The 16,779-nt window shown below is 46.9% G+C and overlaps 1 protein-coding gene across 20 annotated transcripts in view; it reads left to right on the top strand.

Moving 5' to 3' along the window:
• wnk1b (WNK lysine deficient protein kinase 1b) overlaps window positions 1-16,779 on the top strand; it is an 80,985-nt gene that overhangs the window by 49,881 nt on the left and 14,325 nt on the right. For 11 of the 20 annotated variants that reach the window (XM_077005300.1, XM_077005309.1, XM_077005299.1 and 8 more), the window contains exons 7-19: window positions 3,846-4,065; window positions 4,138-4,432; window positions 4,511-4,671; window positions 8,252-9,538; window positions 11,358-11,444; window positions 11,667-11,702; window positions 12,220-12,363; window positions 13,554-13,787; window positions 14,096-14,169; window positions 15,524-15,680; window positions 15,786-15,902; window positions 16,261-16,368; window positions 16,626-16,680. In XM_077005300.1, the coding sequence (XP_076861415.1) occupies window positions 3,846-4,065; window positions 4,138-4,432; window positions 4,511-4,671; window positions 8,252-9,538; window positions 11,358-11,444; window positions 11,667-11,702; window positions 12,220-12,363; window positions 13,554-13,787; window positions 14,096-14,169; window positions 15,524-15,680; window positions 15,786-15,902; window positions 16,261-16,368; window positions 16,626-16,680 (2,975 nt within the window). Of the gene's footprint in view, window positions 1-3,845; window positions 4,066-4,137; window positions 4,433-4,510; window positions 4,672-8,251; window positions 9,539-11,357; window positions 11,445-11,666; window positions 11,703-12,219; window positions 12,373-13,553; window positions 13,788-14,095; window positions 14,170-15,523; window positions 15,681-15,785; window positions 15,903-16,260; window positions 16,369-16,625; window positions 16,681-16,779 lie in introns of all 20 variants that reach the window. The other 9 variants (XM_077005314.1, XM_077005305.1, XM_077005295.1 and 6 more) reach the window with 8 other exon arrangements.

The following is a 16,779-nucleotide window of genomic DNA, read 5'->3' as shown; positions in this document are numbered from 1 at the left end:
AATTCCTCCATTTATGTCTCTGCATGATTCCAAGGGCATAACACTGCACATAACGATACCAGCTCTACATACTAATCACCAGCTCCATGTTCTAATAACCAGCTCTACGAACTAATAAACAACCCATTTCATGCTGCCTAATTTCACTCTGCTTCAGCATTTTCCAGGAATAAGGTTAGATCTGGGCGATATGAGGAAAAAAATCTTATCACGATAACTTTTTTCACGATATCGATATATATCATGATATAAATCAAATCACCATTTCCTTCATACTTTAAGTGAGAAATGAACACAACCAATTATATATCACAACTCTTGATTCTGGCTACAACCTGCAGAGTTGTTGTACAGTGTAAAGGTTTTGATATCATCTTCAGACACAGATCATAGCCACCAGGGTTCATAAACAACATTATAAATTTGTTCAGTCCGCAGTGTGTTAAACAGATTCACAACCAGTGTTGCGAATAACGCCGTTAAAAATAACGGCGTTAGGTAACGTCGTCATTTTGTCAGTAACGGGATAATATAATTAGTTACTTTTCCTGTCGTTACAACGCCGTTGACGTTACTGGTCATTAAAAGCGGTGCGTTACTATATATTGATATACTAACAGTAATGCGAGCGGACCGCTGCCCAGACTAGTGAGGAGTAACAGATCCTGATAGGTCACAGTTCTCGGTGTAACACCTGTTTAACTTAACAAGTCAGTAATCGATTGGCTAAGGCAGCGTTATGATAGCCAATCAGAGCCAGTGTTTTTACACGCGCGCCGAAGCACGCGAGTGACACGACACAAACGGAGAAGAGACAGAAATGGCGTCAGGTGCAAGCCGAAGAAAACTAGAACTTTCAAGGCGATATAAACATTATTTAAGCATTATTTAAGGAAATACTTGAAGTTCCTGAATGTCTACCAGACTGGGTATTTGATTTATTTAATTAAGGATAGAGGTTTTATTGTTAAGTTTACTTCTGTTGTAAACAAACCAGTTGTCTCAGGTTGAGAGAATTTAATTTAATTTCATAGATGTAAATGCACTTTATATAGTGTAACTGTTTACTTTTGCTTTTTTTTCCAAAGATTTGGGATTTTAAAGGATTTTATCCTGCACTAGTCTGTGGATGTGCAATAAATATCAAAAGTTAAACAATTTTCTGATCTACTCATTTCAACTGACTGTGAAAACTGCTTAAAAAAAAACTTAATTAATTGGCATATAACCTTTTTTTAACTGTAACGCAAATAGTTACTTTCCCTGGTAACGAGTTACTTTTATTATAGAGTAATTCAGTTACTAACTCAGTTACTTTTCTGAACAAGTAGTGAGTAACTATAACTAATTACTTTTTTAAAGTAACGTTCCCAACACTGTTCACAACACACGGGTGTCAGGAAAGAGTTCCAAATGTAATAAGAGTTGTAACTGAAGAAGAAAAGTTGTAACTGAGGGGCAGAAACACGGATAAGGGAATTAACAAAATTTCAGAGTCTGAGCGTCACAGAGAGTGAATCATAAATGCCTTTACATACAGTCTCTCATTACGTTGAATGCCGCTGTTCCGACATCTCTGCAGAATCCGACTCCCCTCGTTTGCACACATATTAAAACGCTACAGATCCTATTCGCGATTTCCACTGTTTGTATGCATAAATAAAGCATAATCTTTAATTGTTCATCATAGCAAAACAAAACTAGAGTGCTCAATAAACTACGTTATAATCACTGTAACTCACAGGACTGAAATGTCTGGTTAATGTCTTTTAAAAATTATTTTGGTAACTTATCTGGATGCGTAGGCTATTCCACATACACACTTGTTGAACGTAGAGACGTGTTTTAAGTGTCTAATAATATATCCCTTTTAATATTAACCTTTTTAATGGAGAGTTTAATTTTAGCTCGAATATCATCTGTAGCGTCTTTATGTGCTTGCAAATGAGGGGAGTCTGATTCTACGGAGGAGTCGGAATTCAGCACAACTGGACTGAATTTCTAAAGCTCTATAAATGTAGCTAGATAGATAACTAGCTGTTTAGACAAAAAAAACTAAGGGTAAAGGTCTTTAAATGTAGCTAGCTATATATTTAGACAAAAATTAAGGCATACAGTTTTTCAGGCTTAATTACCTAGCAATCTACATTTAAAGACCTTTACTAATTCAGTCCCTTTCTACGTAATGAGATCCTGTATAACACAACTCTAGTATCTAGTTAAAAACCTACTGTGTTATTCCCTTCGTCTTACCAGGTTATGTTTAGGCTATTTTGTGGAATCGTTTTGAAACATTGCATAATTTTTCTTACCTGTGATAAAATCGCTTATCACTTTTTCACATGTAAGCTAAATGCTCTTTAAATGTAGCAAACTAGCAAGGTATTTAGACAGAAACTAAGGCTTAAAATCCCATTTAATACAACATGGTTTCTATTTAAATAGCTAGCTAGTTTAATTAATACAGCTGCTACATCTGAAGAGCTTTACTACTTAAGTCCCGTTCAACATAATGAGAAACTGTATAACACAATAGTTGTTTATGGCTAAAAACCTACGGAGTGCCTTCATAAAAGCATTCATCCAGAAAAACTGTTGTGTTGTGGCTGGATTTGCAGCGTTTCTGAATTTGTAGTGCACTTCAGAAATGTAGTGCACACATCGTCATTTTGATTAACTTGCTTTGCATATTTATTTATTAGCACATGCACTAAGCCGCCACCACTCCTACATTCAGTGCTGTGTGCTTCAACCAACCCTGAAATGGCTGGAACTCTAGTTCATTCTCATGATTGGTCTGGGTGGCACTATTGTCATTGGCTATTCATGTTGTCTGTCAAAACATGGCAGGAATTTAATTTTATCGATTTATATCGAATGCGTCTTATATTTCTATCGAGTCAACGTTATATCGATATAATTATCATTATCAAAATAATTTTATAGTGAAATGCCCGCAGCTGTGTGTGTGTGTGTGTGTGTGTGTGTGTGTGTGTGTGTGTGTGTGTGTGTGTGTGTGTGTGTGTGTGTGTGTGTGTGTGTGGTGCAAGATGAATTTACTAATATGACCCTGGAAGAGCTAATGCACAGGAAGAGCTAATCTCACAGAGTATAGGGCAGCTTTGGGTTTCCATGGACATACTTGTCTTTTAATTAAGTTTCTGCTTCTCAAACGTAATGTTTTATCTTTTGTTACTCAGTGAACTGGATTTCTCTCAGGAAACCTGAGACAAGTGAACACGTAGGCAGTGAAGAGTGTGAATTATCCTGAGAGAGACTGCCCAAGTTAGGCTGTTGTTTCAGAAAAAAATCTCTGTTGGAGGGACTCTGCTCTCTTCTATATGTGCTGCCAGAACCTTTTCACCCCCCCCCCCCCCTTAAGCTCCCTATTAAAGTCATTCATGCTCATTAGGCACTGCTGGATTGAATTGGTGCTGATTGGCAATAGCTGGCGTTGTGTAGTGCTTTGACGGATTGGGTTGTGTGTTGTAGAGGATGGCGCTCAGGTGCTGTGCTGATTTAATTTAAGGCACTCAAGGTTGGGAGATGGTTTGTTTAGCATGTGCAGTGTTAGCTCAGGCTGTTCTTGCCATTCAAAGTCATTTAACGACATTGTGATCATGGCGCCAATTAAAGACATGACTGTAATTGGCACTGCACTCGTATGTGCTGAATTATGATCTTATTTTATTTGTGCATAATTGATTTAATCCTCTTCTTTTTCTACACCCATATGAATCTGGCTTTGTTCAAACTATTTGGTTGAACTCTTATGCCATTATGTGCCATGTTTGTCCTGGGTCCTTCTTCAGTGTCTTTTCCTGTTGTCTTTCTGTTCATCATAGATACGCCATCAAGGTCCTTTTGAACCATGCCTTCTTCCAGGAGGAAACAGGGGTACGAGTGGAGCTAGCTGAGGAAGATGATGGGGAGATGATCGCCATCAAGCTCTGGCTGCGTATCGAAGATGCCAAGAAGCTGAAAGGCAAATACAAAGACAACGAAGCCATCGAGTTCACCTTTGACCTCAATAAGGATGTCCCCGAAGACGTGGCCCAAGAAATGGTGGGTTTCTGAGTGTGAGCCTGGCGTGCGGTGATGGTGAGGGGACGCTGATGTGTTCTTCTGGCCCTGCAGGTGGAGTCTGGGTACGTGTGCGAGGCCGACCACAAAACCATGGCCAAGGCCATCAAGGACCGTGTGTCGCTGATCTGCAGGAAGAGGGAGCAGCGACAGCTTGTGCGAGAGGAGCAGGAGAAACGCAAACAGGAGGTCGAACAGCACCAGCAACCGCCCAGCGACACCCAGAAGGCCACGCAGCTCGGACATCCGGGTACCCCGGGAGCCGGTCCAGGTCAGCCTCCTGAGCAGGAGGAGCCAGAACCGGATCAGCACCAACATCTGCAGTACCAGCAAGGAGTCTCCGTCGCCTGTACGTACGCTGCCCGACACCCTTGGCACTCTCGCAGGGTCACAACCGGGTCACAACCGTTCTGTTCCCCCTCTGTAGCGGAAGGCGTGGACGGTGGACAGGGCTCGTCTGTGTTCTCAGAGACGTCCCTGGGCCAGCACACCATGTCTTTCAACTCTCCCCCAGCATCTCAGCAGCAGCCTGGCTACACCTCTGCCCCCCCAGCCCAGCAGCTCCCGGCCTTCCCCCAACAGCCCGTGGTAGGTCCCACAACAAGAGCTCACCCACCATGTATAGGAGCATAGTCAGCCTGCAGGGGGCGCTCTCTCAGCAGCACACACTAGGTTCCAGAACTGGAGTTTGGTAGTGGGGTTTAGCACAGGCCACCAGCTGTAGCATCAGTGCATTTATATGCATTCATATACTAACACTGTAATTACAGTGGTGCGTTTGCTTCAGATTCTGGAGTGTACAATGAAAATAGTTGATTTGTGTTTAAAATGATGAAGAAATTGGTAGCTGGATACAGCTGATCCAAATGTAGTGATCCGTAGTGAAGGCTACAATCAAGCTAGAGTTTTCAGGCACTTTACAGGTATGAAAGCCACACAGGTCTAAAGATTCCAGTCTAAAGATTAGAAGTGTTTGGCATTCTTTTATTTCTGATATTTACCTGAAAATAGTGCTTGACCGTATTGTGGAATTTGTGTGTTTGGGGTTGCATGTCTTAACCTGTTTTCCTGGTTGATGCTGTTAAGGACTGCTGCATGATCAGGAGAGAAAGGCAGCTGACAAGCCATAAACTCCTTTTAAAGTCCCTTTAAGTGGTCAATCCTCTCCCTCCTCCATCTCTCTCTTTCTCTTCTCTCCCATCTTCCTCTCTGTCTCGACCATAAAAACTGCATATCTCTCAAATCACACACACTCGCGCAACACCCCCACACCCACCCACGTTCCTGTCCACCATGTTATTTGAGTTCCTTCATATGTTGCACGGGCACTTGGTGATTTTTTTGTTCTGAATTGATTTATGTTTTGTAAGGCATACAGAAGTGCTGTACTCTGATCACCTCCCCGCCTCCTCTGGGCCCAGTCTGGGACTCCCGTACAGGGGGGTAGGGGTGGAGGTCTCTCTCTCTCTCTCTCTCTCTCTCTCTCACACATATGTTTAGAGAAGTGAAGGCACATATCCTCTTTGAACTAAACAGAATCTGGGTGTTCTCCTTGCCTCTGGGACAATTCAGCATCCTTCTCAGATTCTCCGATGGTTTTGTCGTTCATAATTATAATTGATCATCAGTTTTCCATATAAAAGAATTCAGATGCTGGATGCTTTAGCTTTTCGTTTACTTAAAAACTCACAAGGTTCAGAAGTTTAAGTAAATAAAGGTTTTACTGATGAAAGCTTGATTGAGCCCTCTGCACATCTCGGCTTGATTGTTTGGTTTAACTGAGAGGGTTTGGGCTAATCTCACAGAGGACAGGTTTGTGCTAGTCACTACAACACTGATTCCTTATGATTTTCATCTGTTTCTCAATTGTATTCATTTTTCCCCCAATGTTTTATTTTATTTGTTGTACAAATGCACTTTTGTAAATCATCATAAATGGTTCTTTCTAATTCCACTTTATGTTCTATAAAATACCTTCAATTTATTTTGGGGACCTAGTCCCTATGGGTGTTTTTACAAATACTGACCAAAGTATTTAACACCATTCCATATGTTTTGAATTACATATTTCATTTATTAAAAAAACTTTAACCCTTTATCTTTTATAAACCTGCTGAAAATTAATCTGAAGAAAATTGTCTACATACCTTGCGTTATGACTGTTGCACCAAATCAGATTGTCAGAAAGGTTGAACTCACTTTGTCCTTTATACAAATACCTAATTTTTGTAGGATGAGCAATTGGAGGCATTTCATTTCTAACTTTGCTGTAAAGGACAGGTTAACGGTTCCCCATCTTAACCCAGTGATTTGATTTATGAGCCTTGATGAGCCAACTGATTTCACCCAAAGTACCTCTGGAGTCTCTAAGAGCTGCATGGAGCCCAGCTGCCCCAGGTGTTCCCTAATCTCACTAATGAAGGGCTTGTTAATGAACCGACAGCCTGTAGCAGATGTGCAAGAGCCCCATTTAAAACTGTGAAGAGCAGCGTGGCCCGGTACCAGAGGTGAAAAAATGTTTATGTGTGAAAAGTCGGGCGTGCGCCGCTTCTCTCTTACTTGCACACTTCATATGCGAGGTTTGTTTCCTTAGGTGTTGACATTTAATTATCAGCTGTTGCGTCTCGGTTGTATTTTTTCTTTGTCTATGCTTTTTGACTCGTTGCGTTAGTTGTGAGCAGCTGTGTTTACGTTTCTGTTCCCTTCCTTCACCCTGCAGCCACCTCCACCTCCCCCCGCCCACCGCGGTCGTAGCATGTCCGTTTGCGTGCCCTTCTTTGCCTCCACCCCTCCTCCATCATGCCCTCCCAAGCCACCCTCCACCCCTCCTCCGATGCCATCCGCCCCGTCCTCGCCCCGCCCGAGGAAGCCAGATGGGGAGACGTTTGCCAGCCGTCTCTCCAGGGCCCTGGAGTGTGTGCTGCCCCTGCACTCGGCCCCGCCCCGCCGCCGTGCCAGCCTACCAGCGCTCTTTGCCAGCCCTGTATGTTAGTGTCTCTGGGTGACGCAGGTGCCCCCTGCTGGGCGGGCCTGGGCAGGACATGCGGCCACTCTTATCTGAAACTCACAGGGGAGAGGCAAAAAACACAGCCTTCAAGATTTTGTTCTTACTCAGACCATCACAAAGGAATAGGTGAATTATTAAATGAATTATTTAAATGATGAGTTATTGAAATGATGACAGCAAAAGCAGAAATTTTATAGTCTAGCTTATGATAATTATGCTTGTATGTCAGTTATGAGATTTACTGTAATCAGTTTAGGTTCCCATGCAATGCAAAACTGTTTTTGTTAGTCTTACGCTGAATCTGAGTCCGTGCCTGGTAGTCCGTTCTTATTAGAACCAGAATGTGCTGGCTAGCAAGGAGTCTCTCAGAAGTCTCAGAATGATTTCCTAATACTCCAGATTTGTCAGAGAATGATGAGCTTTGTTGAGCAAAAGCTGAGAGGTTCTGAGTAACGTACAGCCAGTTGACCGTGCATCAAACCCGTAGAATGTCAGGAGTGTGTAGCCGGGTCTCGGGGCAGAGGGAGGCGTTCTCTGTCGGCCTGTTTCAGATGCTTGTGCGCCTCGTGTTTCCTTGGCCAGCCCAGCAGGTGCCCTGTGCTCACATTAAATACACAGCGCAAGGTGGCATGCTGTCCTCTCCTAACCAGGTCTGACTGCTGTGCCCCCTGCGCATGGCCACGCGTGTTCTCTCCTCTGTTATCAGGGGAGCACCAGCAGTCAGGCTGAGCTGTGCAACCTTTGCCATGTCCGTATTTAATTCCACGCCAGCACCGCGCCACTCCCACGTCTGTACGTGCCTTTATCTGGATACGTTCAGAAAACCCACTTATTTCATCCTGTTGGAATTTCTTTGCCTTGTGATGAACACTGCTGATGTAATGAACTCTCCATATACCCCTCTTCCCTCTCTTCCTCTTTCCTCTCTCTTTCTTTCTCTCTCCCCCTTTCTCTGTCTCTCTCTCCTCCCTCTCTCTCCCCCCTCTCTGTCTGTCTCTCTCCCCTCTCTCTCTGTCTGTCTGTCTCTCTCCCCTCTTTCTCTCTCTCTCTCTCTCTCTCTCTCTCTCTGTCTGCTGTCTGATGGTATTTTTTTCCACTCTCTTGCTGTTTCTGCCCTTTTCTGCTCCCTGACGAAGTTGCCGTGTGTTATTGTCGCTGCAGCCGCACTCAGTGAGTCAGCCGTACGCTGGTGGAGGGGGCTCCGTGCAGCCCGAGCCCCCGCTCTTTTTCCCCGCCATCCCAGAGCGGCCCGTCTCCTTCTCCCCCCCACCGTCCTGCCCGCCCAAGGGCTTCAACGTCCAGCGCCGGAAGAGCACCTCCATCTTGGAAGCCCACACGCGGCACTTCCAGCCGGCCTACCGCAGCTATGGCAGTGGATTCCCCCCGTTCTCCGGCCTGGAGGCCCTGGGCCTGGGAGCGGAGGCACCGCGGTTCTTGCTCCCCGCTGTGGTCACGCAGAGACCGGCGGAGCCCATGCACCTGCAGGCCCCGCCTGAGCCGGCATACACCTACAAGGACCTGCGCGCAGAGCAGGAGGAGGCCGTGCGTAGACTGAGCCTCAACCAGAGCGCTCTGCTGGACCACTTTGAGGCCATGGCGTATGGCGGCTACCCTATGACGGCCCATCAGCTCAGTCAGATCACTTTCCACCAGCAGATGCAGGCGGCGGCGGCCGCCGCCGGTCTGACCTTCGAGCCCCCACAGGCTGGCCCAACTTACCTGCACCCGCACCACATCCACCTGACCCACAGCCCTGCCTCCCAGCTCTCACCGGGGGGCGTGGCTACACCTGCCTCCGCCCCTCAGTCGGCGACTGAGCCCTGCTACCAGCCGCACTCCCCGTTCCCCCACTCGGCCCCGCCCGTGCTGGCCCACGCCGCCCTCGAACCCTCTGGTGCCTTTGACTTCCACGCACACGGGCTGCAGGTGGACCCGGGCGCGCTGGCTTCCCGGCTGTACCGTGCACGGCGGGGCTCCATGGACCTCAACCTGGAGGAGTCGGGCGGGAGCCCCGGCCCCTGCGGCCGTCTGCAGCCCGTCACCGAGGAGTACAGCAGCTACGCCAGCCCAGAGATGCCCCTCCCGCCCGGCAGTCTGCTGCTGCATGGGCCCAAAGACCGCAGCCCAGAACCCTCCAGCGACTCCATGACCTCTTCGGATGCCGGAGAGTTCCACTCACCACCCCCTCACCCCGGACGCTCCTCCCTGGACACCTCGGCCGCCCAGTCCATCCCGCAGACCTCGTATTACGCCCTGGACGGGGGCAGCACCGCCTGCGACGGACACCCACCCAGCCAGCAGACGTTTCTGTTCGTGCCACCCTCTGAGGTGCCCGCCACGCTCGGCTCCCACATCGGCGTGCTCCACGGTGCCTGGGCCAGGCAAATGCCCGTGCAGGCCGACCCCTCCTACCAAGAGTCCGCCCTGGCTCTGCAGGGCTCTACTTTGGTGATTACATCCACCCGCTCTAAGCCCCTCCCCTTCCCACCCACACTATTCCTCCTATAAATTCTAATTCATTTTGTCCTGTGGGTGTAGTTTTAACCCTCTCCAGCCACTCGTAGATGAAGGCTTCACGGGGGTCTTGGAGCACACGTAAACCTGCCGTCCCTTTGTCTTTTGAGGAATTTGTTTCATTTTATGTCTTTTTCTTTCTTTGTTTCTTTTTTATTATTATAATTATTTTTATTTAATGAGTCAGTTGTGAGAGTTCTTTTGTACATTTGATTTCTTTGAAGTCCTTTGTAAGTAAGTAGTGTTTTGTGTGTATGGTCATATGAGAAAATATGATTGAGTGTTTGGATTGATATATAGTGTAAACATGCTCTGTATATCTTTATCCTTAATATACAAATCCAAAGTCTAACGGACCCGTTATTAATTCGATATTTTAAAACGTTATAGCAAAAGCACAATCTGGTAGCTGTTTGACTTTTGATTTGGGTTACAAATTTGACGTTTCTGTAAAAAAAGGGGGGGTGTGGGTGTGATGACTGGTCCAAATGGAGGATTTGTATATCCAAACACACAAACATACAACACAAAGAGGGTTTGGGCAGGTTTACCCATGTGTGTTCACTTTACGCGCTTGTAATACAGATGCTTCATCTCAGCATTTTTTTCTTTATTTTTTGTTGTTTTCATATTAACTCCTGATTTTATAGCGCTGGTCTCATGTCACAGATGGCTGGATTTGGTTAAACTGGTCAGTTTGTTTTCCTGCGGCGTCTTTATTAAGAACGCTTATCATGACTCAGCATTGTAAAGACGTGTGCTGGTGTAATTTGTGCCTAAATGGTTTAGCCTTCTGTTCAGGATGAGTTGATCATTTATTTAACCCTTAGAAATCTGACCACCAATCTGCAGTTGTCCCTCGCTCCCTCTCTCCTTCCCTCTCTTTCCTCCCCTCTGCCTTTCTGTCGCTATTCTCTCTCTCTCTTCACCAACCTTTTGTTCTTTTTATCTCATTCTCTGCTTCGTTCATCTTTCCTGCTGGGGGTGTGTTTTTCTTGCTGTCTCCCAATTATAACAAATGGCTCTGTAATACGAGTCCTCAGAGCCGAAGTGAAGTGATCTTCCCAGTGCAACTGTACTTGTGTGTTGCTCTCTCCAGGAGGGGGGCGGAGCCACAAGCACACTTGCTGACAGCTTTCTAAGGGTTGATTCTGTCATGAGGTTCTGTTAGAGACCGAGTGTATAATTTGGCGATGCTAAATCCTGTTGTACTCCAGGATGAGGTTTTTCTGTCTTTGTTGTCATTTTAGTTTTTGACTCAGCCTGCTTCCCACTGTACTGTGATCAGCCACCAATATGTTACCAATCATGTAGAGCTCCACGCGCATGAAGCCCACTCACGCCCCAACTAACATGTGTGTGTGTGTGTGTGTGTGTGTGTGTGAGAGAGAGAGAGAGAGAGAGAGAGAGAGAGAGAGAGAGAGAGAGAGAGAGAGAGAGGCATACACAAAGCGTGAGGGGTTGATCTGAGTCACGTCGTACTCAGATGGTTCATCCTTTGTGTATGCACGGCTGATATCAGAAATCTGATCATCTGGTGTGATGAATTCATCTGACTTTTTTCCCCTCCTCCTTTTGTTCATATCTCTTTCCATTGCTACCTTTCCTCTCTCCCTCTTCTCCCACATCCCATTCTCTCTCTCTCTCTCTCTCTCTCTCTCTCTCTCTCTCTCTCTCTCTCTCTCTCTCTCTCTCTCTCTCTCCCTCCCTCCCTCTCCCTCCTTCTCCATCCTTTCTGCCAATACTGCAACAGGTGCCTGCATCCCACTCCAGTGCCTCTGTTCCACTGGTTCCCAGCAGCGCCCAGTCTGTAGCCTGGACCGACCCCATGAACCCTCAGGTATGCAGTCATCTCCCATCCACACTTTTGACTGACACCCCCCAACTCCTCCCCACCTCCTCTGCGCTCATCAGTGGGTCGTTGTGGGCGGAGTCAAAGCGATTGTGTTCACGGTTTCCTCTTTAGTTATTTTGCTCACTCTTCGTTCTCTCCTGCGTGTGAAAGCTGTGGACCAAAGCAGTGACTCCCTCTCTCATGCTGTGTTGTATTTGTTTCTTGTAGTATGGAGTTTACTACGTCCCAGCCCTCCCCGCGCAGGTAGAGACACACCCCCATTCCCTCCACACACTCTCCCCCTCTCTCTCTCTCTCTCTCTCTCTCTCTCTCTCTCTCTGCTCAGACAGTCATGGCCTTGCTTTTCAGTCCATCTCCTTAATGCGTTATAACCCGTCACACACGTGTAGTTAAGACTTTGCAGTCTTCACAAAAGAAAGTAAAGATATGGATCTTTTTGGCTTGCGGAGGTAAGTCTGCTAAGGCTGTGGGTGTGTGCCAGGCGAGCTCTGCCAGCTGGTTCTGGTTCTGGATCAGGTCCAGTTGGGTTTATTCATGAGTCAGTGAGGAATCGTATAGCTTAGAGGTGGATGAGCTGCTTAAAGGCAGTGGTGTGGTGAGCTTTTGTTATGGCTATACAGCCTAAAAGAGTCCAGCAGTGGGACAGTGAGTGTCCAGCAGTGGGACAGTGAGTGTCCAGCAGTGAGACAGTGAGTGTCCAGCAGTGGGACAGTGAGTGTCCAGCAGTGGGACAGTGAGTGTATCTTATGTGTGTCTGCAGGTGGTGCCACCGCAGGTTCCTCTGGGCTCCTCCACCCAGCCCAGTGCCTCTCTCCACCAGCCCCACCTGCCGCCTCCACCTGCCAGTGCTGCCCTGCAGAGCATCGCTCAGACCCACACCCAACCAGGGACTGCAGCTGCTCCGGTAACACATGTAAACACACACACACACCCAATCTACAGTTTAGTGGTCTTATGCGCACACCCTTCCCAGAGGTACAGGTGGGCTTCCCGTGCCCAGGTCTTAAAGAGCAGACTTTATAAACACTGGAGCCTGGTCTTACAACAAGACAATTCAAGCACCACACAGACTTGGAGCTGAATATTCATTTGTGGTATAGTATGACTGACGTCTATTAGAAGGATGATAACTTTGGGAGTCTGTTTGGCAAATTTGGCAAATTATGGATACTTGGTAGTCTTACCAATCCATAGTAGCTACTCTGAAACACTGACCGAACTGTATACCACTTTCACAGTGTTATTCTCTGAAGGTCCTTCGTTCCTCTCTTGTCTTTCCTCTCACTCTTCTCAAAATGAAGCTGGAAGATGCTCTCTGTCTCCCGTGTCTCGCGCTGTTCTGTGCTTGTCTGTCTCCTTCTCCCGTGTCTTGCGCTGTTCCGTCTTGTAGCCTGCTGTGTGCACATGTCTGAGTGTGCATGTGTTTGGCGTGCTAGCCAGCAGACTTCTCCGCCACAGTGCAGAACTCCTGCCCTTCTTCTACCAGGCCGCCCAGCTTGTTCTGGTGCAGTTACACACACCCCCCTGCAGGAGGCGCTCCTCTTTCCACAACCCTTCCCTTCAGCACTATGTGCTAGTATATTTGCACACATGTGCAGCTCATTGGTGCCACTACCCACTCTGCCTTTGTGGACTGGTGTTTGTGTGTAATGTCTTTGGTATGGTTTGTGCGTTATTTGTGGTTTGTGTGTTGTTTTGCTATCACTCGGTTGCTAGGACTGGAGTGTGAACGTGCTGGTCTGATTTAGCACTCATGGCATGCCACTATACAGGATCTGAACTGTGTTTGGGTTCAGTTGGTCTTGCGTGTTTGTGGTGAAAACCCTTTGTAAATATAATCCTCTGTTAAGGCATGGTATCTTCCATGTATATTTTCTGGCATGTTGCCACTTTTGGTTGTGTGAGTGTGGTGGTGTGTGTTTTTTTTTTTTTTTTCGGTTGCTTGTTTTGTTTTTGTGGTTAATGCCTTAATTGGAAATTTTGGCATCGTGGTCTCCATTCCCCTCACTGGCCCAGCCTCTCCATGGCAACCCGTTGCCTTCATCTTCCCAGCCATCAGCCTGACTCCGCCCCCCCATCTCCTGTCTCTCCCAGCCCCACAACAAGGCTCCCCCGCCTTGCTCACCCAGCCTTCTCTCCATGGTCCCCACGTCACTGCCCCCGGTGCCCATGCCGGTGACCCAGAGGCAGAAGCCAGTCACCGTGCCATCGCACCCCCGAGCCATGGCTCCTGCTCTGCTGCTAGCCAGTGCCTTGCCAACCGTCAGGGTGACCGCCGCCCCCACCCCTCCCGAGCAGGCCGGCCTGGCCTCAGACTCCCCGACTCAGGTACCTATAGAACCCCACCACCCCCATCAAGCCCAGACTGGGTGGAATGCTGTTTTGAGAGGGGTTTTGTTGTTTGTTTATTCATTTCATGCTCATTCATTTGTGTGTGAGAGAAACGGCTGCCTGTGGTTTTGTCCCCCAGTCCTTTTCTTTCTTGTGGGGAGCTGAACGGGCCTCCAGAGATTTGGCGTCTCTCCCACTGCATCACTTCATCAGTCTCGCGTTTTCACGTTTCTCTCTCCTCTTTGTACTTCCTAATCTCATCTGGAGTCCTTCGTTCTTATCGAGTTCTGTCGTCACTGTTGCAGACGTCCCTAACGGGATCTCACACGACAGACTCCATGCAGCTCCAGGCCCCAGCAGTGCCATGCGCTGTAGAAAGGTGAGTTTCCTACTGCTTCCTTTAGACCAGTGATTCTCAATTATTTTCTGTTAAGCCCCCCCCCCCCCCCCCCCCCCCCCCAGGAAGAAGAAAACACTTTGGCCCCCCCCCCCCAAAAAAAGAGACGTACACACACACACACTTACTCCACCACCACCCTGGTCACTACTCTCTGCCGCGACTATAAATTCTGTGGGCGTATAAACCCCATACATGACAAAATGGGATAAAAATGTGTTTTTATACGCACACTGTAGTATCATTTATCTATAAAATTGTTATAAGTACACCTTAATAAGGTCCTTATTAACACTGAAGAAATAAATGAAATGGAAAAAGATGCCTATTTAACTAGAAACATTTTTGAACTGACTGGCATTTTATACTGAAAAATGAAATTAAATAAAATCAATAAATAATAATAAATCCAACTTGATCAGCAACATTAATTCAGGAGCACAATATATTCACACTTTAACCTACAAAACATGCAATACAACAATTTGTGCTGTTTTTTTTTTTTCCTTTTTTTCCCCACTTTTATCAAAATTAGTCAACTAATGGCTACAATGAGCCCGTTTTGCAGTGCACAGCTTTTCGAAGCGGGGTTTGAAACACCCCTCAAAAACAGGGGAATGAACATTTACCTGACGAATTTTAATGTTGCTTTGTGTTTCAGGTTTGAAAAGTGCTGGAATTTAGGCTAAAGTACTTGAAAATACTTGAAATTGTAACTACTTCGTTTCACAACAAATATCTGTCTGACTGAACAGTTCTCTTGTATTACGTTAACAAATACGAGCCTCTTGTAATTCCAGGATGAAACATGAGAGAACGTGAAGACGTTAAGATTGGGCGTTTTGAAAATAAACAACCATTAAATAATGTGATTAAAAGCGAATTATTTCAAATCATTTCGAGTAGGCTATATGTATAAATATTTAACTTAATTAAGTTTAACGTGCTGGGAAATATTGAAATGGACCTTTAAAGTGACGTACAAGTGCTTGAATTCCACCTTGTAATGAACCCTGCAAACATGACTTTGTTCATTGCGCTGAGGCGCGACGCGTGCGAAGTTACAAATACGAGAGGTGCACGACCTCGCAAATCGACAGCGCGCAAGCCCCTGCCCACTGCGATTACGTCATTTTCGCCGCGCGGACCCTCGCGCCGCTCGCGATGCGTCAAGTAGGTCATATGCGCGCCCCCCCAGTCACTGCACTGCGCCCCCCCAGGAGGGCGCGCCCCACTATTTAAGAAGCACTGCTTTAGACCCTCGTTGTATGTCTTTGGTGTAACTGTGAAGTCACACCGATGACAGAGTACCACTTATGGGAAATGTCGTCCACAGCAGCCAATCGGACGTGGCATCTGGCTTGAGTGATGGGAACGAGGGCGTGGCAGGAGGCAAGCACGAAGGCCGCCCGCCCAAACGGCACCAGCGCAGATCTGTCCGCAGCCGCTCACGCCACGACAAGACCAGCAAAGCTAAGCTCAACGTCCTCAACGTACGTCCTCCGCACGTCCTCCGCACGTCCTCCGCACCACCGTGTCATGCGTGCGCATCTCTTTTTGCAGGAGGTCTGCGGCAGCTCACGGTGTTTGTTTTGTAGATCTCCAACATGGGGGACAGAGTGGCTGAGTGTCAGCTGGAAACACACAACAGGAAAATGGTGACTTTCAAATTTGATCTGGATGGAGATAATCCAGAGGAAATTGCTCAGATTATGGTAACTATTGGTTATTATAATCAAATTTTTATTTAACCAGATGTTTCTGGGGATTTTACCAAGTGTTGTGTTTTTCTCCTCAGTCCTTGACCAAGCAGATGATGTCAGATGTCTGTCTGAAAATGAGTTTTGCAGTCTGTAGAGCATAAAAACATTCTCATGACTGCTCAATACATATAGTTAAATGCTTTGGGAACAAACTGTTCATAAGGTCCTAATGCAGGGATAATTTCACATTTTGCTGAGGATGGTATGCCCTCTTTAACGGTCACCTCATTAGGTCTTTGTGTTGTGACACACGTCCATTTGTGTTTGACATCTTGCGTCCATCTTGGGTTTTCCTCTGTGAACTCACCAGGTTGAGAGCGAGTTTATTCTGGAGAGTGAGCGGGAGTCGTTTATCGAGCAGGTGCGAGAGGTGATCGAGACTGCGGATGAGAGAGGCCTCAACAGGGAGGGGAGCCAGGTGTGACACCTACAACCTCAACCCAAACACCAGCTTAACGCTCTACATATGTCCTGCTAAAAGTTAGAGGTGCAATCTGGTACTTTCGCATTGAAACCCCCATTGCGAGGTACTGACAGCAACAGCGCAGTTCAGTTCACCCTGTGACCTGTGGCTTCTGTCCTGGGGCAGCTCTTCTGTTCTGGAGGGTTTATGACTGAGGCGTGACGGGCTTATCTATGAGTACTGTTAAATACCTTCATATTCTTGTCCTGCAGACTGTGATCAACCCTGAACAGCTGATCCCTGTTGTGTACACACCTCTTCAGTCAGGTAGAGGCCCACACTGCAAGCTCACGTTCGCCATTTTGACCGTTCAGCTCACCGTCTCGTTCATTTGTTAAACCGGCCACTGAAAGTGAACCCTGCTGT

Source organism: Brachyhypopomus gauderio, chromosome 5 (assembly GCF_052324685.1).
Source record: "Brachyhypopomus gauderio isolate BG-103 chromosome 5, BGAUD_0.2, whole genome shotgun sequence".
NCBI classification, from domain to species: Eukaryota; Metazoa; Chordata; class Actinopteri; order Gymnotiformes; family Hypopomidae; genus Brachyhypopomus; species Brachyhypopomus gauderio.
This window is presented reverse-complemented; position numbering and strand designations above follow the sequence as displayed.